Source organism: Heterocephalus glaber, unplaced genomic scaffold (assembly GCF_053883595.1).
Source record: "Heterocephalus glaber isolate CG9 unplaced genomic scaffold, H.glaber_assembly_v1.0 deba00001472, whole genome shotgun sequence".
In the NCBI taxonomy this organism is placed as follows: Eukaryota; Metazoa; Chordata; class Mammalia; order Rodentia; family Bathyergidae; genus Heterocephalus; species Heterocephalus glaber.
The window spans coordinates 20,703,917-20,730,298 of record NW_028258315.1 but is presented as its reverse complement, the minus strand read 5'-3'; the positions used below and the strand labels follow the sequence as shown (position 1 = coordinate 20,730,298).

At 34.9% G+C, this 26,382-nt stretch overlaps 1 protein-coding gene across 1 annotated transcript in view; it reads right to left on the bottom strand.

Annotated features, from left to right (window-relative positions):
• Nucleotides 1-26,382, bottom strand: part of LOC101697093 (uncharacterized) — a 324,259-nt gene that overhangs the window by 45,044 nt on the left and 252,833 nt on the right. Inside the window, exons 4-5 of the mRNA XM_087182562.1 lie at nt 4,025-4,197; nt 2,752-2,819 (exon numbers count right to left, since the gene is read on the bottom strand). Of these exons, the coding sequence (XP_087038688.1) occupies nt 2,752-2,819; nt 4,025-4,197 (241 nt within the window). The remainder of the gene's footprint in view (nt 1-2,751; nt 2,820-4,024; nt 4,198-26,382) is intronic.

Here is a 26,382-nt window from a genome sequence, read left to right as displayed (position 1 = left end):
ATAAAAGCTTCAGGCTACTCTGTCCCATAACAAAACAGCCAAATACTCTTGCTTAGCATTTACTGATTTTCTAGATCCTTTCTTACCCATGCACATGTAAATGAAAAGTAAAGAGAAACCTGAACTAGGTGTCATATGCATAATTATAATAGGAGCTGTCAATATTATCTAATTGCATCAGGGTTCAGTTGCATACCACACAGACTCTGAAATATGCTGTTATTATTATTGCTCATATAAATATTTCAGTTTTAATGAACAAGAAGCCACTCAGGATCTTGGCTACCCCTTGAGCCCATATGGTGTTACACCTTAATGACTATAATTTTTAAAAAGAAACACTTCTCTGAGCAATTTTGAGATTTTCAATGTTTCCAAACTGAATTCTTGAGGTACAGGGCACAGACTGGAAAGAAAGGATGAGAAGTCATTTTCAGATAGCAAAATCTGTCTTGGACTCTATTCAGAATTATGGATAAAGATTGGCAAGGCATCTCACCAGGTACAACTTCATCTTTGCCAAATGAGATTATAAAGCAAAGACTTTCATTATGAAAAAGATGAGCCCTAACAATCATTTTGGCTCCAAAGTTCAACTTTATTTATAGTTTTCTTTTTGTTGTTGTTGTTGTTTGTTTGCTTTTTTGGTACGGGGGATCGAACTCAGGTCCTTGCGCTTTCGAGACAGGCAGCATAAACACTGAGCTAAATCCCCAGCCCTATTTATAGTTTTCTTAATTGGTGATCCCATGACCAAGTTTCAAAAATAGATCACATTTTCCCCCAATTAAATACTTGCCTCTTAAAAAAAAAGTTTGTGTATGCCCGTCAAAAACTCAGCAGAAACAAAGGAAATTCCTCATTGCTTTTTCCAGTCAATGGGAAGAGGACTGTGGAAGAGGATAAATGACAGAGCAGAAGCTACCCACAGGAACAAATTGCTCAAAACACTGTGCCCACAATTCACTGAAGGAGAAGCAACTCACTCAAAGCCAGTTCAGTTTTTAAGTCCATGATCAGGGACAGACAATTTTCCAATACAGTGATGGCCTTAAAAAGGAAAAATAGTAAGAAAAATGTTGCAATTTGGCTATTGAAAATTCCATTAGTTGAAGTCAATATTTATCAAATCACTCCTTCTAAAATACTGCACTTCGATTTTTAAGAGAAGTTTCTCTGAACTTCTTTCACATAATAACAGCAAACTCTTTAGGGTCTTAAAAGAAGAGGGGACCTTTTATCTGAATGGGGATTTACATTCTAACAAGTTATTTTATACACATTAAATTTTGCATCAACCCTGTGGGTAGATGGATTATGAGGTTACAGACTAAGATGAGGTCATAGACAAAGAAAAGTGAATGGTCCCTCCAATGAGCACCTACATGGGATACTCACATGGTGACTCAGTACATTCTCTGTGATGCTATGCTGAGCCTCAGTTGCTTTCAAGTGTTTCATAACTTTATTATGAAGAGGAATCACAAACTATAAGTGATGTTTACCTACAGTGAAGGCAAATTTTAAAGAATCCTTTTTCCAAAAAAATAGTTGTTCACAAGCAAAAAAATCAGTAAGATAAGTAGTGAACATGGAAGAATCCTCTTAATCTGAACATCAGTTTGCCTTGTTTAGGGATTGGTCATCTTGCTACTCTAGGCCAAGACTTTGTTTTTCACAGTGAAGAGTCATTTGATTCTCACTGACACACAAAGAATGGGGAAGGTTGTGAAATGCTGAGTGATGGAAACATTGCCAGCCAGACACAAAGTGTGGGCTAATAATGAGTCAGGGAAGGGCTCCCCAGAATCAAAGACCTCTACGTCAAATTGTTAACAAAGGAGCCTAGTGTAAACAGGGCTTTAGGGCCAGGAAATGACTCAAGAAAGGGACAGTCACTTCCTCATCAGAGGACACACATTTGTCAAAATTTGCTGAGACATGTGTACAGTAGTTCCAAAAAAGACATGGATTAGAGGACTCACATCAATAAGTGCTACTTTTTAGATCTAGATGCAGAAATACTTGAAGTCTGGATTACTCTCTTACCCTACTTAAATAGACCAAAGGTTATTGGCTTATGTTTTGTAGTTCATATCGTTTTTGTATCAAAAATGAAGGAAAACAATGGTAACACTGCTGGAGCCAAATGAAAATAGGGGAACCAGAGGGAACCTAATTGCATGTAAAATACTTTATACATAGAAAAAAGAAGAAAATCCTCATCTAGTAATAATGGAAGAACACTCTTTATAAGTACAACATCACTTACCTGTCCCCTTGCATTCTTTATGCTTCAGTATTTCCCTTATGTTGTCACCTGAGCAATAACTCCAAGTTATTTAACTACAGTTCTAAATTGACTACAAAATACAATCCACGTGAACTAAAAAGAGGCGTTTCAATTTCTTAACATAGGCAAGGATATTTTGCATTATATTTACATGTTGCCCAGTGGGCTCATTATCAGCAGAAAAAATGATCAGTGGATATTACAGACATTGAGTTAATTAACAAATAATATGGGAAACTGATAAATCAACTGGGCTTCTTATCAGTAGAAATCTCCTCCCTAGCTAGCAATAAATGTATATATATTGTGTTGCCATTTGTCAAACTTGGTAAATAAGATTTAATTTTCTTACCTAGCATTTTAAAACATTGATTGTATCTGTGCCAGCTAATGACAAATATAACATCCACAATAAAAGGCTGGCCATTGTAGACACCAAAAAGCATGGATTTACCCACCTTACACTTTCTTGTTGATAGTGATCAGTGGAGTTGAACTGGAAAAATTGTACTTGGCTATGAAGACTCTAAAAATATGAATATAAAAAATTCGAAATGATTTAAGATGAAAACTTGTACCACTCTAAGGCTATATTCAGTCTGACTTTGAAAAGTTTTTGTAATTTTTTACAAATGCTTTTTTTTGTAATTTTTTTTAGTAACTTTTTTTTGGTAATTTTTTACAAAAACTTTTCAGAGAGACTGCCAACCCAGTCCCTTAATATCCGAAAGGAAAGCATTTAAATACTGTTGCATGACAGGTAGAGGTACTGTATTGTCTACTGACCCTGATGGAAAATAAAAATCCCAAAGCAAAGAAGGAAAACCAACTCTGAAATATACCACTCAGCAAACACACAAGTTGGGTTATCCATAATCTTGGCTGATTACAAAACATATTAGCAATGAAAATTACCATTGAAGAATGCCGTATAGGTCTATTTCTTAACCAATTCAATTAGATTCCATTGTGAATAAAAAGCTTACAATGAAAAGCCATGTCTATTATACAAACATATACAAAGGGGGAAATCTCTGAGCAGAAAAGTACAACCGCTCTCAGATCATAACAGCACCCATCTTCTATCCAGATATGGATAACGGATACATAATGCACACTCATTGTCCTCAAATGCACCTGATGAGGTGGGGAAAAGGGATCCAACATAACTCCTTGGGGCTCTAGGTCAAGAATATCAGCCATAAATTCACTAATGCTAGACACGGGTGAATAGTCACAGAGATAAGATGGTCTCTTAAAACCCATAAGTGCTTTGCAATTATCTTACAAAATAATTCTGCTCTCTTGACTTTTTATCTTGTTTTTTTCCTGTCCATTGAATGGCCAAATCCACTACACTTAAAATAAAAGTGGATCATTTCTAATTTAATAGTAACAGAAATCCTTTGTTTTGACTCATCCACTGTTGACAGTGACACTGAGGATTGACCTTGAATTTATAAAATATTGACTGAATTTTACTGTTTTCCCCATCTTTCCTAGGATGCGATATGATCAGAATGTGTTTTCCACAGGCTATTGCTTTTGTTTTGCCCAGATGTAGGACAGATTCTTCCATAAAGATTTCAGCTAAACAAACCAAATTGGAAGAACCAGTTGCATGTAGATAATAAGATATTTTCATCTAAAATACATCCTAATAAAGCTTTGAAACAATATTTCTTTAAAAAGAAATGTGTAAGAGGGCCTAAGAAGTAACCAGGACCATACCACCACAAGCACAGCACACAGGTGTTGGGGAAAGGGAAACAAAATGAGGCCCAATATAACAGCACGTGTGGTGATTCCTGAATATGGCAAGAGAAGCTGAGCTGGGAGCTGTTTTGTCTTCTTCCTCTGTCTCAAAAGCACTCTGCTCCTGGGTGAGTCTTCGATTTGCTCCCCTGCAACATAAGCATAATAACGTTGACATTACCTCCCTGTGTTGTGGCAGGGAAAGGATAAGAGGGTACATGTGAAAGCACGCTGCACACTATAAACTGCTAAAAACACATGCATTATAAATGAGAACCCTGCACATATGTAACTTATGAACAAAGAGGAAGGCAGATGAGTGTGGTTGAGTTGAAATTTATTCATTCTAACACAGATGTGCAAAAAGTCATTTTTAAAAATTGTTTTCCCCATTACATAATTGACTTCATGTTGCTCCAAAGTCTTCAGTCGCACATGCTGGTAAAAATACAAACCAAAATAAAAAATGAAAAACTTGTTTCTTTAGTGTAACTCAAGTTCTACAGAAAATAGTCAGTTTGGGGTAAATTTTTGTTTTGGGGGAGTTGTCCTCCCCCCATTGTTCCTGTTACACTGGCCTGTCCTCAACAGTAAGTTTATGCTGTACTGCGGCAGAGCATCTGCTTGGCACTGCCCTCCCTGGGTGGGCTGTCGGGTCTGAGTGAGGCACAGACAATCCCACCTGGTCCCCATGTGGAGGCCTCCACTTTCACAGTCTGTGTCCTAAGATTTTGTGATGGTCTCTTGGCACAGGAAGTAGGAAATGATCACTTCCTGCCAGTGCCCTCATCTTAGCTCTCACTACTACTTAGACTTGGCGATGTATCCTCTCAGCTTGAGGGGTGTATCCTGCAGTCTCTACCACAGATTTCTCTTGCTTTGTGCTATGGGACCCTGCAAGGTATGCTGACTCCTGTCTATAAGCTCAGTTCATCTCTCTGTCACCCCACCAGAACACCTGGGCCAATTCTAAGGCAGATGCCGCTGGAGGGAGAGGTAATGGCAAGTACAGTGACTTTCTTCCCAAGTGACCATTTTCTACCAAGCACTTGTTAGGGTGGTTTAGACCCTCCATGGTCGTTCTCCACGGATCTGGAGGAGATCAGCTTGCATCTCCTCCTCAATGTTGCCACAGTTTGGGCCACATGTTAAAGTCCTGGTCCCCAGCCTGTGGTGCCACTGGGAGGTTATGGAGCCTTTGGAAGGTGGGCCTTTGTGGAAGGAAGTGAGGTCAGTGGGAGTGTGCCCTTGGAAAGGATACTAGGACAATGGTCTCTTCCTGTCTTTCTCTTTGCTTCCTGGTGGCCATGGGGCAAGTAGCTCCCTGCCACAATGTCCTTTCTCACACAGGCCCCAAAACAATGAAGACAACAGAGCATGGATTGAAACCCATGAAACTTTTCTTCCTTATAAGTTGTCACAGCAACAGAGGCTGACTAACACAACCTTCTTAAGGGTTTTGTTTTGCGTAATCACCTTGGTGAAGATTGCTACCCTCCATGTCTCCTTCAGGATCAGTTTGCACCACAAAGGGCCTTCCCCTCCTATGCAGTAGGATCTCAGTGTATGAAAGTCAACATCTCAGCTCCTTAGACTTTCTTCTTAATACATAAATGGAAGTTTTATAATGTTTCTCTTGCCAATCTTCACAAAAGTAGTGTGTGTGTGTGTGTGCGCGCACGTGCGTGTGCATGTGTACACGTATTTTGCCTAGGTCAGTGGCAGGAATTCTTATTTTATTCTTTTGGATTGACAGTTATTGTCAAGGAACTTCTATTTTAACAGTGAAAAGAACTCTGGTATAACAATAAAAATAACTGGAGTTTATATTTTTGGTTTATTTTGGAGTTTAATCTTTTATATGGAGTGCTTTACTGGGAAAATTATTTGTCTTACCTATGCTCTCATTTTTTCATCTATAAAATGCATTAATAACCCTATACAATATTTATTTGACAATATTATCTTTTTTCCCTTATTCAAAAAGTTCTTGAAATGTCCCATAGTTCTAAAAGGCCTAGCTAATGTAGTAAGGATAAAATTTTGAAACATTTCATGATGCTTTTAAAAACTTTTCTGTAACTCCCACCTTGCAGCTGGACACTAATTGATTTGATCAATAGCCTTTATTGATAGTATGGCAGATGATGCAGTCTGGGCTCTAGAACAAATGTGTTGTGTCATTGAAGTTATCAGAGAAATTCTTTTAAAAGCCAAGATTTGTTGCAAATTATAAAACTTCCATTTATGTATTAAGAAGAAAGTCTAAGGAGCTGAGATGTTGGCTTTCATACACTGAGATCCTACTGCACAGGAGGGGAAGGCCCTTTGTGGTGCAAACTGATCCTGAAGGAGACATGGAGGGTAGCAATCTTCACCAAGGTGATTACGCAAAACAAAACCCTTAAGAAGGTTGTGTTAGTCAGCCTCTGTTGCTGTGACAACTTATAAGGAAGAAAAGTTTCATAAGTTTTATAATTTGCAACAAATCTTGGCTTTTAAAAGAATTTCTCTGATAACTTCAATGACACAACACATTTGGTGATTCATCATTAAACTTCTTTATTCATTCCTTTCTTTGTTCAACTAGCATTTACTGATATAACAAACCTTGTGCTAAGGACTAGAAATCTAACAAGAGAGGGGCCAGGGATTTAGCTCAGTGGTTCCAGCACCTGCTTTGCAAGCTCAAGGTCCCCAGTTTGATCCCTAGTACCAAAAAAATAAATAAATAGAAATCTAACAAGATAATTTTCCCTCCTCTTGATTAAAATACAAGATAGTGGGAGAGATAGAAAAATGTAATTATAAGACACCTAGGAATAATCAGTGCTATATGACTAAGTATCATAGGGCTTTTAGGGTTTGCAAATCAATTTTTGTCATGGCTCAAATGGTTACTAAGATACATGGTAGTTCTACAAGTAGAAGTTTCATTCAACATGTTGAGTTGTGAGGAACAACATAGTTGAAAATGCTTGTCTCAATAAACAGGCAAATTACAAAGAGAAAGACTGAAACATTGACTTCTATAACAACTTGGAAGTCATGAGCACTACAATTCTTGCTTGTTTATTACTGGCTATTTCATTTTTCAAGAGTCTCAATGCACCACAAACTTGCACTGTGTGGATCAGGCATAGATGGTTCCATCTTGCAGGTTATAATAGAGTTGAAGGAATACTGTATGTGCATTTCACATGTTTATTAACCTGTGGCATCAATGATTCACTGAGCCACACTAATCAAGAAAGAATTACAAAGCATCTGTGTGTGTGTGTGTGTGTGTGTGTGTGTAAAAGGCTTAAGGATATGGATAACCTCACTCATTTTTACACTTATTTTAGGTGAAAGATGAGGTAGCCAATGAAATATTTCAGCTGCTCGATTTTCTACGTTTTATTCATTGAATGCACATTTCCTTACTGTTTTCTCTTTTTTACTTACCATATGTATACATCCAGCATTAAAAAATAAATTTGGTTAAATTCATTAAAATATTTTCCTTAAATATGCCATTTTCCAACAATCAGAGAAGAGTTACAACAGAGAGATTCTCTCCAGAGATGACTTGAGATTTGAGTTAATGTCTAGAAATCTAGTCATACAAAGATTCTATGAGAATGCCAAATACTTTTTGGTAGCTAAATAGTAACAAATGACAAATGTGGTGAAGAAACATAAATGTGTAAAATCCTGTTCCTCCAAATTCTGCAACTCAAAATACTTTTCCTGAAACATTAATATCCTTGACTTTAATTTTGAACTTAACAGGCATTTTGCATTTAAATTCTAATTAAAAAGAAAAACTGCAATTATTCCCTAAATACTAAACAGTTTAGAAATAGTTTAGTAAAGGAAATAAGACTCTATAGTCATTTTTTCTCTTGGGGAGTTAAAAGTGTTTACATATCTCACTATGGAATTATAAATATGTTAATTATATGCTAATGTAAACATGAAAAAATGTTATATGGAAATTGCAAGTTGAAGAACTACCAAAAACATGCAAAGGCAAAAAAGAAGGGGGTCTGCCTGAAAACAACGTCTGCCATCTTGCTTATTGATGTGTAAACATCCAATATGCTCAAGGCTTTGACATCTCTATTCGTTTTGAGTTTCGAATCAGCTATAAATATAAGACCTTTAATTGTGTGATTGATTTGTCAAAAATTTTGAAGTCTTTTACATAGAGGTGAATTACATGTGAATACTAATAGTTTTTGGCTTCATAGTTTAAGTGAAAACTTCTCCAAGAAATTGAGATGCCCTAAATTAAGAGTATGTGAGTTAACTGGCACATTTGTTCAACCAGTCATACATAGAACTGTATTTTTCCCAGCAGAGATCACATTTTTAATCTTCTTTTTAAAAAAGATTTTTCACCAGTGTTCCCTAAAATTCTCAACAAGAGCATCCTATAAAACTTTGTACCTGACAGAGGGCAAAGGGAAGCCCCATTCTCCAACCATATTCTATTGTACAATAAGACCTCTCCAGGCAAAATACCAGGAAAAAGCAAGATATCGAATGAGTAAAACAACACAAGTTCCAAGTCTTTCTTCCAGGTTTCTGTGCCCTCCAGTGACAAAGTGCCTCTTGCATCTGGCAAACATATGCAGAAAACTAGGCCAAATATGGCCAATAAATGTGGCCAAGTTCTTCCATGTGATGCACTCTGACGGCCAACCCAAAGTTCCCAATGTCAATTTCATTTCCAAATGAAGACTTAATTTTTTCAGGAGACGTGTTAATATTTAACATATAGGTATAAATAAAACTAATTTACCTGGTTGGGGTAAAAAAAATATGAAATAAAAATGTACTATACTTTTTTTAATACAGACAATGAATATTAGGAATGAGATGGATATTTGGGTAATATGGAAATGGTCCTGCAGATATAATCTTACTCACACTGTCAAGGATTAAGAAGCATAAGTGAAGGACTTCTCAGGGCTTCTGCCAGACACAATGCCTTCTAGAATGACCCCAGTAAACTATCATCATGACTAAAATTCTAAAGTCAATGGAAACTTCATGGTTGCAGTCGAAATTTCAGGACTTCTGGAGGCACTACTAGGTGTCAAATATAGGACTGAATATTTTTAAATACCTGTATGTTTTAAAATGTTGATAATAAACTCAAATAAATGTTCATTCTTTTCCCCACACATCTGACATATTGAACCCTCTGCTATAGTAGGCAATGGTGATAGGAACATAAAAGTTTACAGTCTTTGCCTTGGGATTTTAGCAGAAACCCAAAACTCATTGTCTTAGTTACTTTCTCATTGCTGGGACAAAATATCCAAAAGTCATAAGTTAAAGGAGGAAAGGTTTATTTTACCGCACAGTTTATAGAGTTTATAGTCCATAGTTGGCTGGTTCCAAAGCAAGGCAGGATGGCAGAGGGACATAGCAGAGGAGTAACAGTCCATGGCAGGACAGGCAGGAGGCAGCGAGCAATAAGGCTGCCTTCCTTTTGTCTCTGTGTATTCCATCCAGGCTATAAGTCTAATGGTTGGTGCCACCCACACCCAAGGTGGGGCTTCCTCATACCCATACCCAGGAAAATGTTAACCAATCAGTGTAGTAATCCAATTATCACATATCCTTAGTCCATATTCATAGACCCTAGATCCAGCCACCTCTGAAAAACCATTCCTATGAGCTCATGAGGCTTTGGGTGGCTATCTAGATACTCATGAAACCTATAGTTTCAGTGTGGTTCTTAGGTTCTCTGTTTCAAGCCATTTTGTATTATTTTATATTAAGATAGAATGATTGAATTACTCTATCTGTTACTTGGTACTTTGTTATAGTGATACTGGCTTATTGTGGCATTATCACAATGCTATTTCCTAACAGTGTGTATAATAATACACATCAGCCAAGATGAAATAGCTTTTTCCTGGCTAGCTCATTCAAAAAAGTTTACACAGAGAGATGGATGATTTAATAGATGTGTCTCTAAAATACACTTAAATTCATATAAGGAGTATATTAAAATGATCAAATTAGCTGTTTTAAATTATTGTAAGCAGCCAACAAAACAAGCATTTTATACTGAGTAAAGTCTCATAAAACATATCCTAGATACATTAGCAAACCTTCTTACACCATCCTAATTATTTTGTTTTTCTTTCTTAAAACATTAAACTTTCTTTCATCCTTCAAACACAGTACTGTGTCCATGGCACCCCTACCTTAGGTACTAATACTTCTCTTTTAGCCCAGACTTTTGGGAAAGTTGGCTGTCTTTACTGACTCACTGTCTTCACTCTACACTCATTTCTATATCCAGTGGATTCTGGTTTCAATCTTCACAATTCTAGTGGAACTACTTTCTGCTAAATTTACAGATGATTTTCTAAATCCAGTGGACACTTTTCATTTCTCACCTGGCTCAGCAGTTCTGTTAAATTCAATCTTGATTGCATCCTCTTTCTTTAAGTCACATACTTCCTCGGGCATTCCCATCCATTTCAGCCTAGCCCACTCTTCAGATTTGCTTCATTCTTTACTATCCCTTACTTTCCTGCCTCTGCAGCATTGTACAGAAGTTATGAAGATTATGTAGCCAGACTGTCTGGGCTCACAACTCAGATTCTCCATTTATCAGCTTTGAGCAATTCATTTAATATCTCTATCATTAGTTTACAATGTGAAAATTGGGGATCATACTAATGTTAGCCATTTATATCTTGTTAGCCAGGTGATCAGTGTTGGGGGACTATTTTCTCTTACAAGATTAACCAGCAGCTAAAAGAAAATAACTTGCAACCTAGACTGTTGTATCCTGAAAAATTATCTTTCAAACTCAATGGGAAAATTAGATACTTCCACGACAAAGAACACCTGAGAAATTTCATGAACACCAAACCAGCACTCCAAACAATACTAAACAACATCCTAAAAAAGACAATGAAGGTCACAACTCCATCAGGCCCAACAGAAGAAAGCCACCAGGCAAGGCAAGAAACTAAAGGGAAAGGAGGAAAATAAAAAATAAAAGAGTCAACAACAGTTAAACATCATGACAAGGATGAGTCAATATCTCTCAATTATAACCACCGATGTTAATGTCCTCAATTCACCAATCAAAAGAAACAGACTGCCAGAATGGATTCAGAAGCAAAATTCAACAATATGGTGTATATAAGAAACACACTTAATTCAAAAAAAAAATTCATAGACTGAAAGTAAAATGATGGAAAATGGTTCTCCATGCCACAGGAACCCAGAAAAAAGCAGGGGTAGCAATCTTATTTGCAGACAAAGTAGACTTCAAACCAAAACTAAGTAAGAGAGAAAAAGACATCCTTGTGAAGGGAACAATCCAAGAGGAAGAGATAATAATCATAAATAAATATGCACCAAATACGAATGCCCCCAACTATACAAAACAAATATTAATGGACATAAAAAACCAGATAAGCCCTAATACAATTATAGTGGGGGACCTCAATACCCCACCATCACAAAATAATCAGATCATCTAGACAAAAAATCCACAACGAAATTCTAGAACTGAACAAGCTATTGAACAAATGGACTTAATAGATGTTTACAGAGTGTTCCACCCCACAAAATCAGAATACACCTTTTCTTCAGCTACACACGGGTCGTTCTCCAAAATAGACCACATGTTAGCTCATAGGACATGTCTAAGTAAATGTAAAAGAATTGACGTTACCCCCTGTATATTATCAGACCATAGTGCAATAAAATTGGAGATCAGTAACATAAGAAACTGCAAAACACCCACAAACATATGGAAATTAAATAACACCCTCCTGAACAACCAATGGGTCACAGAGGAAATTAAAGAAATTAGACAGTTCCTACAAGTAAATGATAATGACAGTACAACATATAGGAATCTATGAGACACAATGAAAGCAGTTCTACATGGGAAATTCATAGTAGTCAATGCCCATATTAGGAAAACAGAGAGAACTCAAATAAGCAACCTAATGCTGAACCTCAAGCTCCTAGAGAAAGAAGAGCATAAGAAACCCAAAGCACATACAAGAGAGGAAATTATAAAGATCACAGCAGAAATCAATGCAATGGAGACTAAGAGAACCATACAAAAAAAAATCAATGAATCGAAGAGTTGGTTATTCAAAACAATAAATAAAATGGATAAACTTTTAGCCAACTTTCTCTAAAAAAGGAAAGAAAAGGTTCAAATCCATGCAATTAAGAATGAAAAAGGTGAAGTCACAACAGATCCAGCAGAAATCCAGAGGATCATCAATACCTACTTCAAGAACCTGTACTCTAATAAAATGGAAAACACAGAAGAAATGGACAGATTCCTAGATACATACGAATTGCCAAAGTTAAATGAAGAAGATATAGAAATTCTAAACACTGCAATTACAATAAGTAAAATTGAAAATGTAATAAAAAATTTACCAACAAAGAAAAGCCCAGGTCCTGATGGCTTCACTGCTGAATTCTACAAGATATTTAAAGAAGAACTAATGTCATTACTCTTTAAACTCATCAAGGAAATTGAAAGGGAAGCAATATTTCCAAATTCATTCCTGGAAGCAAGTGTTACTTTGATTCCAAAACCAGGGAAAGACCCAACCCAAAAAGAGAACTACAGGCCAATCTCCCTAATGAACATAGATGCAAAAATCCTCAACAAGATACTGGTAAACAGAATACAGAGGGTCATCAAGAAGATCGTACACCCTGACCAAGTCAGATTTATCCCAGGGATGCAAGGATGGTTCAACATTCATAAATTAATAAATGTAATACACTATATTAACAGAGTCAAAGACAAAAACCATATGATCATCTCAATAGATGCAGAAAAGGCATTGGACAAAACCCAACACCCATTCATAATAAAAACCCTGCAGAAAATTGGAATAAATGGTCTTTATCTCAACTTTAAAGGTTATCTATGATAAATCAACAGCCAACATCATATTAAATGGTCAAAAACTGAAAACCTTCATGCTAAAATCAGGAACAAGACAAGAATGCCCACTATCACCACTCCTGTTCAATATAGTTCTGGAAACATTAGCCACAGCAATTAGAAAAGAGAAAGAAATAAAAAGAATAAGGATAGGAATTATTTGCTGACAATATGATACTTTACATAGAAGACCCAAAAAACTCTGCCAAGAAACTTCTAGACTTAATTGATAGATTCAGTAGGGTAGCTGGATACAAGATCAACACTAAAAAAAGCCTTCTTGTACACAAATAACAGACTCACTGAGAGAGAAATTCAGGAAACAATTCCTTTTACAATAGCGTGCAAAAAAATGAAATATCTAGGAATCAATCTAACAAACGAACCAAAAGACCTCTACACTGAAAACTACAGCATTCTGAAAAAAGAGATCGAAGAGGACATAAGAAAATGGAAAGACATCCCTTGCTCCTGGGCAGGAAGAATCAATATAGTGAAAATGGCCATACTTCCAAAACTGCTATATAGATTTAATGCAATGCCGATTGAAATTCCAACAATATATTTCATATAACTAGAGAAAACAATCCAAAAATTCATTTGGAACCAGAAGAGACCTAGAATAGCAAAAGCAACTCTTGGCAACAGAGACATGGCAGGGGGTATCACAATCCCCAACTCAAAACTATACTACAAAGCTACTGTGATAAAAAACAGCATGGTACTGACAAAGAAACAGACGCAAGGATCAGTGGAATAGATTAGAAGATGCAGAAACAACTCCAGACATACTCAGCCACCTCATCTTTGACAAAGGAGCAAACCACCCTCATTGGAGGAAAGATAGCCTCTTTAATAAATGATGCTGGAAAAACTGGATTTCAACCTGCCAAAGGTTAAAACTAGACCCATATCTATCACCATGCACTAAACTAAGATCAAAGTGGATTAAAGATCTAAATATTAAGACAGAAACACTAAACTTGCTGGAAGATAAGTTAGGTAGAACTCTTGAAGACATTGGCATAGGAAAAGACTTTATGAACAAAACCTCAGTACCATGGGAACTAGCACAAAGAGTCAACAACTGGGATCTCATCTTATTAAAAAGCTTCTGTACCAGAGCTAAGAGACAACCTAGAATGTGGGAAAAAATTTTAGCAGCTGTACCTCAGACAAAGGTCTACTATCTAGAATATATAAGGAACTTTAAAAAATCAGATCCCAAATTTAAAGACCAAATTCAAAAATGGGCATCTGAAATGAACAGACATTTCTCAGACAAAGAAGTAAAAACAGCAAATAAACACGAAAAAATGTTCAATATCACTGATCATTCGAGAGATGCAGATGAAAACAACACTGAGATTCCACCTCACCCCAGAAAGAATGGCTGCTATCAAGAAATGAACCAATAACAAATGCTGGCAGGGTTGTGTGGAGAAAGGAACCCTTCTCTATTGTTGGTGGGAGTGCAGACTGGTGCAACCACTGTGGAAATCAGTATGGAGATACCTCAAAGAACTAGGGCTAGAGATACCATTTGACCCAGCTATTCCCTATTGGGTATCTTCCCAAAAGAATGAAAAGAATCATACCACAGTGATATATGTGAACCCATGTTTATAGTGGCACAGTTTTTAATAGCTAAAGCTTGGAAACAGCCCAAGTGCCCATCAACTGGAAACTGGATAAAGAAGATGTGTGTTTTTTTTATAAAATGGAGTACTACTCAGCCATAAAGAATGAGAAACTAGAGACATTTACAGCTAAATGGTTGCATATTGAGGCCATACTCTTAAGTGAAATAAGTAGGACACACATGTGTAAATACCGAATAGTTTGTTGTGAAGAACTGAAAGTGTAAACAAGGATTAAAATGATTAAAATGAATAATTGATAATTTGAAATAGGAAGAAAAGGTCCAAAGGGGTAGGGGAAGTGGGAGGGGAAGTGGAAAGGAAAGAAGGGAAAGGAAAAATTATAAGAAAAGGAAAAAATGGAAACAAAGTCTTTGTAAATAGGGAAGGGTGGAGGGGGTGAAGGGCGCACAGGTAATGGGGATAAAATAAGAACCAAGATACATCATGTACAAGTACAAGGACCCAATGATAAATGTAAACGTATTACATACCTACAATGTACCAATAAAAGAATGTAAGCAAAAAAAAAAAAAAAGATTAACTGGCAGACACTGAGTCCTATATCTTGGAAATGGGACATTTTCATAGATCCTACTCTGTCTATACCTGTGTGTCTCAGGCCAAGATTTATTCCTACTGTTCCCCTGGAGCAGAGAGGTTTTTCTATACCTTACTCCAGCTACAATGAGCTTTCACCAGTGCCCTAGGGACAATGGAGTGTGTAGCTCCTCCTCATGTGATTTAAGGCTTTTATTCTATAGAAGAGAGAGGAAAATGACACAGGTGTGCCTCTCCCTTCACAGTTCTTCTGGCATCTCAGGCCAGCACCCAAGAAAGGAGCTCTTGTCATGTTTTTTTAGTGCATACTCTGTGTCTATGTAAGGAGCAGCCTGTGAGTGAGCACACATCCTGCTTGTTTCTGCGTCCTTGAGGGGTTTGCTTTTACTTTTTCTACTGCACAACACTTGGCCTTCATCAATGTCCTAAACATTTTAGTGGAGTTCTTCTTACCAGTGACCTTATGCATCTGTTCAGGGTAAACAAGGGCTGGAAATTTATCTCCTTGAAAGCACCTGACCTTGCTTAGATTTTAGGTTTGTTGGTTTCCACTCTCATGGGTTCAAAAAGTCAAGGATTTGAAAATTTACTACCATTTTGTTGTGATTGTAAGGGCAAAAACACCACTTTCTTCAGCTTTTTAACATTTTAAGTATAAGAGCAAAATATTGATTTTTCAACCACAGCCTGAAAGCACTTCAACAGATATGGAAAGTCTCAACCACAGATTCTGGAACAAGTGGCTATTTATTTGAGGAAAAAAAATGGACCATTCTCCACATCTCATATACTACATAAAAATGTATCCTACATTATCAGACATCTAAACATAAAAATAAGACTATAAACCTTCTGGAAGAAAACATCAAAGAATATCTTTGTGATCTTAGAGAAGGCACAAATGTAGGAAATACAATGAAACAATGACAATAAAAGAAAAACATTTTAAAATGCATTTCATCAAAATTAAAACCTTTACTCTTTGTGAGATGCCATTAAGAAAATAAGTAGCTAAGGCTACAGACTGGGAGAAACTATTTCCAATACATGTATCTGAAAAAGGGCTTCTATGTAACTCTTACAATGCAATCACAAAGAGACATCTCAATTTGAGAGATGAGCAAAAGCCTTGGATTAGCACTTCAGAAAGGCATATAGATGGATGGCCAATACACACAGGAAATGGTGATCATCATTAGTCATAGTGGGAGTGCAAATCAAAACCACATGAGATACCATCACACACTCACACCAATGGCTAAAACTTAAAAGACTAACAACACCAAATGTTGGTGAAGATGACAAAAACACCAGAAGGCTTCTCCATTGCTGGTGGGTAAGTAAAATGATACAATCTTTTCGGAAACTGGTGTGAAAATTTCTTAGCCAATGAAAGAAACATCTACCCTATGATATTACCCAAGAAAGATATGTCTGTACTTTTAAAACCTTGTAAAAAATGTTCCTAATAGCTTTATTCATAATAACCAAATACTAGGAAAAATTCAAATGTCCACCAGCAAAACAATGGAAAAAATATAGAAGAACACAATGAGAGAGAATGACAATAGTAGAGAAATACCATGAGTCAGCATCTAAACCATTAAGCAAAACCACAAGCCACCATAAGAGTGCAAACTGTCTCATTTCACTTATACTGAGTCCTCAAACAAGCAACATCAATCTATGGTGAAAAAAATCAGAAGAGTTGTTGTGGGGACAAGGATGAGGGGACCAGGGTGGGAGAAGGTGGGAGTTATCTTTCTTTGGTAAGAGAAGTGTTGTACACAGTGAGAAGCATGCAGGTTGCATCAGTATATGCACTTATCAAAACTTATCTAACTGTTCCCTTAAGATGTGTGCAATTCACAACCAGTAAATCCATAAATTGTATTCAATAAATAAGCGAAATGTGAAAAACATGTACCCATGCATACTCATGGAAGGGACTTTCTTTATGTGCTCCCTACATGAAAGTGGCACCTCCCTTTCTGACACGGGAGCCTTCTTCAGTCTTCACCATAAGGTTAAGATTTGACATTCTGGTCCTGTCTATGTGTTATCTATGTTTTCTGTTAGTATGGGACCTTCTTGAAGACAACGATTTTTCATCTAGTTGATCATTATACATTATAGTTTCAATGGTAATGACTATGAATAAAACTCAATAATTAATCTCATTGAATGGTAAGTTTTTATTTGTTTTTTGTTTATTTAGATTTCTTCTCCACTAGTCTAATGGGTGGAGGTTAAAATTCATAAGAAAGAAAACATAGGTAAAACACTTTGTAATCTATAAATACTACATAATCCAAATGATGATCAAATATAAGAAATTAGCTACTTATGAGAGACGTTCAATATAAGACAGTTTAAAATTTTCTGTGAAACAGCTCACTGTGGTTGTAACCTCTCTTCCATTGCCTCCCAGAAGTAAGAAAAAGTCCAGGAGAGGAGATAGCACACTGGTAGGGCAGAGCTGTGACCTAACCAGCTAAGTCACAAGGATTGCTTTATTTCCTCAGGTTCGCGACTTTCCCTAACTCCATGGCTAATGAGAATTCACTCTAAGGCAGCTTTCTGGGATTAGAATGCTACAGCAGTCTCAGTCAGATGGAAAATTTCAAACTAGCCCCTGCTCAAGCATTCACAGATTTATAACTAATTAGATTCTGTCCACACTTTACCTGAAATCATATTAGCAAGATTTGTGTTAAAGTACGTTTACAGCTAGCAGGGGTGTGACACACTCTTTTAGGTCATCCTGGGCAGCACTGTAATGAGATTTTTAAAAATATATTTCAATATTCCTTTAAAAGGAAAGAATAAATGAGTTGGTTTCAAGGAAGCTATAGATGTAATGCCAAGATTCCAAAATAAAGGTACCTTGGTCATTCATCAGAGATATAAACTGATAAACAATTACAAATACCCAAATGCACACACATTCTATCTCAACTGAGGACACAAGCACAATCTTTAAATTTTTAAAATATATTATAAAAGAAGAAAATTGAAGAAAAGATAAAATACCTGATGAAATGTGGAATAAGATATATATTCACTTTATAATGTAGGGTTTACTCAGGGTTTAGGCAAATGTTTGCCTAAGAATCTTTTATAATCTAGATTCTAAAGGGCTTTGTGGTAGGCATCTATACTATAGATACCTAAATTTGATTGAAGGAATCTCTTAAACTAATGCAAGCATCATTCAAATACAGTATGACAGTCCAAAGTTATTTATATTTGGAACATTATAATTAATTATACATCTTAGAAGCAGCTTCACACTCCCAGTACACAAGAAGACATTCAAATGTGAACAATTCATATTTTAATGAGTTGGACAGTGATGTCATCATCTACCTAGTATATGAACAGAAATACTATTAACCATCAGAACACAATACTTCAATTAAATTAAAAGCACAAGGAAGAAGGGGGGTATTCAAAATGTCTCGTTTAACTTTGGGTGACATGTTAGTGATGGCCATGGTAGAAGGAGTATGACAGTTTTCTACACTTATCACAGATATTTATTAAGACATTCATAGACATATATTCCTTAAAGTCTCATGCATTATTAATCAAAATTGAGACTTAGTTCCACTGAGGAAATGGCATGATAAAGCTCAAAGCCTAAAAACAAACAAACAAACAAAAAAACAACAAAGTTCAGCACCCAAGGTGACTCATTACTGACTCATTACTGGCTCCCTCTTCTTTAAGACCATTTACCTAGCCTTGTCTGTGTACTGAAACCTTGCTTCTATCTGAAAGAGTTGTGAAAGAGTTGCCTATCTAGTGCATGTACACAATTTAAAATTTTTTAAAAAGAATGTGATGATAATTCAAAATAAAAAATGTTAAAGACTTTTCTTTTCCCTTGAAAAGACTAGCACTCTCACACACTGTCTTTTAATGCTATGGGAGAAGCAGTCATCGCTATTATATTCAAAGTGTCATGCAAGTTTAATCATGCAGTATCCTTACATATTCCAGAAGATGACAAATGACCACCAATTTATATAAAAAATGTGTCATTGTCTGTTTCTCTGTACTTCTAATTTGCTATTTTGTATAGAAAGAGACTTTGGGGAAACTAAGTTATGGATTAAAATAGGTAAACACTGATGTGACATTTGTATTTTCCTAACTCTGCAACTTCAATCTTGAGAATAAGCTGACACTGTGGGCCTGGAGATCTAACACACCAAGTTGTTTTACAGACTCACTGGGTGCCCTGCTCTTATTGTCAGTCATTAATATTAACTAGGCACAGTGACCAATAGTTGGTTTGGCTTTGCATCAATTTGGACCTGTGGTTTAGATGCCAAGCACAGCACAGGAGCCTACAAGCTGAGATGACAAACTGACAGCCTCTGACAGTTCGTGCCTCGGCCAAGATCCGAGCCATGAAGCAGGGCAAAACTCCCATCTGCTGTCCATCTGCCATCCTGCCCCTATCAAGAAAGGTTATACCATGAGCTACAGACAGATGGGCATTGCAGAGATCTATTAAGGGAGAAAAAAAGAGAGTCTGAGACAATTAGAATACTGACCTTTGATTCAACATGGAAATCCCAATAGTAATGAAAATCATGCATAATTTCAAGCTCTTTTAATTGTATAAAACAGGTACTATCTTTTTTTCCAATAATAAAAATAAATAAAATGATATTGTATTTGCATTCTATGTACTAGTACATACTGTTCTAAGTACAATCTACTTTTAGAAAGAGATGAGTGAAGAGTATGTATGTGTGTGTGTGTGTTTTCTACACTTGAAGTTGTTTTGTCAATAACACATCAGTGAATGTTAACAATGTTATGAAACTAATAAAACAAATCCTTTAAACATTCCTGGTAGTGTGCATTTTCATTAAGAACTTATTCTATATAAACAGGAAACTAGGATAAGTCAGTTCATGTATTAAACAAAAGCCTTAAACATAAAGAGAACAGCAAACTGAACTAAAGCAAACTATATGTTATGTTTCCATAGCAAAAACCAACTTTTACAAGGCAAATACATACCCTAGACAAAAGGCAGTTATTCACTTTATTCTGTGTAAATATATACCAAGTACGTACCAGGAGACGGGCTAGATGCTAGGGACAGAAAGACAAGTAAGATGCAGATGGTCTTTGTCTCCAAAGAGATTAGAGTTCACGGTGGTGGGGGTGGACAAATCCATTGGTTATTATACAGTGACGTATAGTGAAGTAGTATGGAGCAGAATGGACACAAAACCATGTGGTTGGTTCTAAAGGCATGAAATGATCACCTAAGTTGTTTGGAAAAAGTGAGAATTTCATATGTCTGCTACATGTTTTCACTTTCATATGCTTTAAAATAGACTTATAAATTTTAATTTTTCTTTACAGTTTATGTAGAAGAATCAAATATAGATAATACGCATTTTAAACAAGAAAAATAATCTTCCAAAATGTTAAAAATTCTTAGGGTAACCTTTAGATCTTGGAACTATTTCTTAATAGTAAAATATTTTCTGAAAGCTGACCTATAACAGAAATCCAATTGACAAGTTGCTGAAGTAATTACAAGGAATCTATCTCATAAGGAAATTAAGAACTACATTTACAAAAAGATTTATACAATAAAGTTCTAAGTATATTATTTATAATAGCTGCTAAACCAAGGCAAGTCTAATGTCCAGCAAGAGAAAAACGGATAATGACACAGTTGAATACTTCTCAATAATGGAAACAAATGAAAACACACAGCATTTGGATGAATACACAACACATCAGTGAATCTCAAAAACATCATGTAAAAGCCATCATGTAAGAGTCACTGTGTGACTCCATATGATATGAACTTTAAGAACAGGCAACTAGTCGATAAGACAAAACTATGATTAACTATATACTCGGAAGACAAGGGATACTAAAAGGAAGTTGGTATAAGAGAAGTTTCAAAGATGATGGAATGTTTTATATCTTAAACTGAGTTACATATGTAAAAAGTATTTACATTTGAGAAAGAGCATGGAATTTGACATGAAGAGCAGTCCATTTTGCTGAGTGGAAATTATGTCTTAATTTCTTAAATACAAAACATTGAGGTCATGTTGTACAATAAGCATTAATCAGATATTTACTTTTTAAAAGTAAAATCAATATAACAAAGTAACTAGTGCATCATTTTAGAAATAATAATAATTCAGGTAAATGTTATTTTGTATTCACAATTTCTAGGGACAAAAAAATAATAATGTTTGGAAAGTGCCCACTAAGTAATTCTTTCATCTAAAGTACAATGTGCTCCTTATCGAGTTATATTTAAATAACTTAATCCAATTCAAGGACAGAAGGGTATCTTAAGCATATGGAAACTTATGCTTTATTACATGCTCATATATCCTTTATTTTTTCAGAACAATTTAACTTCATTGCTATATAAAATGGCCATGCTGCCCTCATTTTTCATGTCCTTAAGAATCATAATCACTACCAAAGAAAGAGTAGAACTACATAATATATGATTAACATTAGCCCCTGATTATTCTGAGGGAAAAAAAAACTACATTGCTTCCAAAATGCACAACATAAAAACACAGTAATTTATCCTTTGATGTTTATATTTTATCATTATGTAAACTTAACCCCTCTGAAGTTATCACAGACCAATTATTTCTAGTTGACAAAAGGAAATACTGTCACCGATGTTGATTTAAATTTCTTTATTCTCAACCAAAACTTGCATTTATATCACTACAAAGAATAAGGATTAAACATTAGAGTAATAAAAATATCACTTTAGTTTATATACAGCTCGATTCTGATAGTATACTTCACAAACAATCAATTCTCTGTTTAATAATCCAATGGAGGGCTGCGTGTGTAGCTAGTTCAGTGATAGAGTACTTGACCAGCATTCTCAAGGTCCTGGGTTAAATCCCAGCATCACAAAAACAAAGAAAAATCATGGAAGAAGATCATATATAATCATCTTTCATGCCTTTGAAATAAGAAATGCACAGAACAGTTGGAATGTGAAATCTAAAGTCAAACAGCAGACAGCAGCTATTTTCTTAAATATTGTGCACACCCATGTGTGTAAAATGGACAAAACTGGCAATAACTATTCCTCTTTCCTACACAACTCAATCATGGAGAGAACTTCTTTTTCACAATGGTTTACCCAATTTTTTTTTTTTTTTTTTGGTACCAGGGATCGAACTCGGGTCCTTGCGCTTGCGCGGCAGGCGGCGAAACCACTGAGCTAAATCCCCGGCCCCAACCCAATTTTAATAGATATGTTGTACACCTTAACATACAGTTACTTTTTTCTGGAAAAATTATAGTTCAATAACGATAGGGTAAACCCCACTATAGTACATGTCTTAAATTGTAAACAACAAAAAAACTAATTAAAAATGTGTGTGTGTGTGATGTGTATGAATGAACTGAGTATTCTTAAAACACTCAGATCATTGAAGAGTCAAAATGTAATAAGCAACCCTCACAATGATGAATTCTCATCTCATTTTTTAATTTTTGTTTTTGCTTATGTAGTATGACCTAAAGGTAGACCCTAGTTGCAACATGATGGAGCAATGACACCTGCAAATGCTGATAAACTGTAGTATAAACCCTGTTCCTCTGTTAAGAACCAGAAAGAGGGACTTCTGCAGGACATAAATCTGGGGCGAATCTCAGACATGAGAGAGTAAGTTTTCTGAAATTCTGTGGATGAATGCCACACAAGTACCAGCTTAATTCCTGAGCTAAGCATCCATAAAATAGTCCCAAGAGAGGAAAGCAAAGGCTTTGGGAGCTTAACAGAGATTTTGAGTTTCTGTATATGTCTCATTCTAACTCTTGTATTTTGCATATACAGTGGAAAACAAGCAGTATAGCCAAGTCTTGGAGAATTGAACTGAGATTTGAGCCAACTATCATAGAAGATGAGACATAATACAGTCTAAATTTCAGTGGTTTGACTGCTTGCTAACCTAAATGTGATCATTCTCCAGAGTATCATAATAGGAATATTCCAATAGTCTCTACACAACAGAATAGTCACAGTATCTATAATAGCATCCTATATTACTCAGTGTTTAAAGAACATATGACCATTTTTCAAAAGCAAAGACATAAACTATGACATGACCTAATGACTGAGCTATCAGACATGTAAACAATTGTTATAACTATGCTCCAGGAGTACAGGAAAATATTCTTGAAATGAATGAAAGCAGAACACAAAGTAGAGAAAAAACTATAAGAAGTAAACAAATTTGTTGGGGGTTATAAATACAGCATTTAAATTTTTAAAATTCAGTAAATAAATGCAAAAGCAGAATGGAAATAATGTAGAAAAGAAAAAAAATTATATATAGATCAATAGAAATTATCTGAACTACAGAACAGAGTGAAAGTGAAAGGCAGAATGAAATTGAGTAGACAAAGTCTCAAAGATTTTTAAGACAATTCCCAAATACCTTAAACATGTCTTTGGAATAAATAAAGAGAGGAGAAACTGAGAAGTTTTTTTAAACAAATAATGCCTGAAAGTTTTCCAAATTTAGTCAAATATATAAATTTATAGATATAAGATTCTCAGGAATTCAAAATCTCAAACACAACACATCTGGGTGCAGCACAGTGAAAAACAAATATAGAGAAAAGTTATTGAAAAACAGCTAGAAGGACTTAATGCCCATTATACAAAGTAAAATGAGCTAAAATAGCCCAGTGGTAGCATCTTTATGGATGAAGGAAGAGAAATGCCAACTCAGAATTCTGTATCTTGTGAAAATATTCTTCACAAAAGAAGGTGAAATAAATGTGCTTTCAGATCAAAGAAAAAGAAGATAATTCATCCAATAGACTAAATACACAAGATTGCTGATGGAATTTTTCCACACTGAAGGCAGGATACTGGAGGAAACCAAGGTTCTTCAGGAATGAAGATAAGCAAGAGAAGTGGTAAAATTTTAGATATGTATAAATTATTATCTTAAGCTGTTATAATAGAAATAATTATTTAAAGCAAATCATTTTTCTATCTAGTGGGATTTCTAATGTATGTAGATATAATATTTATGAAAACTATAACATAAGGATCACTGGAAGATAATTTATATCATTGTAATTTTTCTGCATTTTACGTGGAGAAATACAATATTTATTCTAAACCATATTAATTCTAGACCATGAAAGGTTTGGTATATATAAAGTAACCCTTAGAAAAAAATATATTTAAAAGTATGAATTAATTTTGCCAAAACATGTTCTATATGAGTTAAATGGAATGTGAAAAGATATTCAAAACATATAAAAGATAGAAGGAAAAAGGAATAAGAATCAAAAAAGAGGAAAAACAAAGTAAATATTTCAATGTTGGAACTTAAATTCAACTGTAGTATAAAGACTTGTATAGACTGGCAGAATAGACATAAAAAATAAGAATCAATGTTTTGGTTATAAGGAAATTTAAATATAAAGAAAATAGGTTACAGGTATGAATGGAAAAATATGTAAAATAGTTAATAGTGAGTAATAGTTAATAGTTAGTAAAAATATTAGTAATCCTAGAGTGGAAAGGGAATACCAGATAGCATAAATTTAAAAACAGAGACTATATCCACAGATTAAAAGAGTTATTTCAAATTATCTCAGGGGCAATTTACCATGTAGACAATTATGAATGTTAATGCATTTTATTGGTAGAGTCTAAAAATTAACAAATATTGAAGATATTAAAACAGTAATAGTACCTCTTGTTTTAGTCCCCCTACTTGAATAACTCATAGAAAAAAATAACCTCTTCAAAAAAAATCAGCAAAGACAAACAAGATCTCAATAACATTATTAGCTAACTTTAACATTTATATGACCCTTATTTAACAACCTCAGAATAATTTTAATTATACATGGTACATTCACCAAGACTTAGTATAATACGCACCATTAAAAATCTCGATATTAAAAACAGTCAAGGGCCGGGGATTTAGCTCAGGGGTTCTGCTGTCTGCCTTGCAAGTGCGAGGACCCGAGTTTGATCCTCCCCCCAAAAAAATCAAAATCATGCAGAGTATATTCTCTAACAAAAATGTAATTAAATTAAAAAATAAGAATACTATCTAGAAAAACTTCAAAGATGTGTAAATATCAAACACTTCAAAATAATTCACATATAAAAGCAAAGTACTAGATAATTAGAAATTATTTTTAGTTGCATGATGACAAAAATACAAGTTGTGAGGTGGAGCTAAAGAAGGACTAAGAGAGACACATGTCCTTGTAAATGCTTCTACTATACTATAAAAGAAAATGTAAAATTAATGACAAATATTCTACTATAAAATTTTTAAAACAATGGAAAAATTAAACTCAAAGTAGAAGGAAGAAAATAGTGAAAAGTAGAAATCAAAGGTAAAACAAAAAGAAAAAATATAACAACTACTTATATTTGAAAAAATTCAACAAAGTTGGCAAAATTCTGGCCAGAATGTTAAAAAAAAAAAAGAAAGACAATATAAACCACCAACACAGGTATCAGGAATGAAAAAAACTGAATCACACAGATCCAATAGCCTTTAAAAGAATAATACAATAATGCTATGCCAAAATGTTTTATAATTACATGAAGTCAATACATTTCTAGAAAAATGTACCCTCCAAAGTTAAAGCAGGAAAACAGAAAGTTGAAAAATATATGTATGCTTGAAATTAAACAATAAAATGCCTTTCTTAAAATAAAGTCATTTTCTTCACCAAATGTTTTCACTCCTGACAAATTTTCAAGGAGGAAATATTTATTTTACATTAATATTTTCTACAAACAAAGAAATTGAGATCACTACTATCATAGCACTGGTAGCAAAATCAAAAAATATTTTGAAAAACATCACCTTTTTAAAATTTTTTTGGTACGGGGGATCAAACTTGGGTCCTTGTGCTTGCACAGCAGGTGGTGAAACCACTGAGCTAAATCCCTGGCCCCTATAGATCACATTTTTTGATATCCCAATTATAGATATAAAAATTCTTAACCAAAGTTACTAAATGTAATCCAACTGTATATAATGGTACATTATAATTAAAGGTCTTTCTTAGTAATACAAAGTCAGATTAACATAAAGAAATCAATGCCATTCATATTACTAAAATAAATTTAAATTCATATGATCATTTTAATAAGAGCAAAT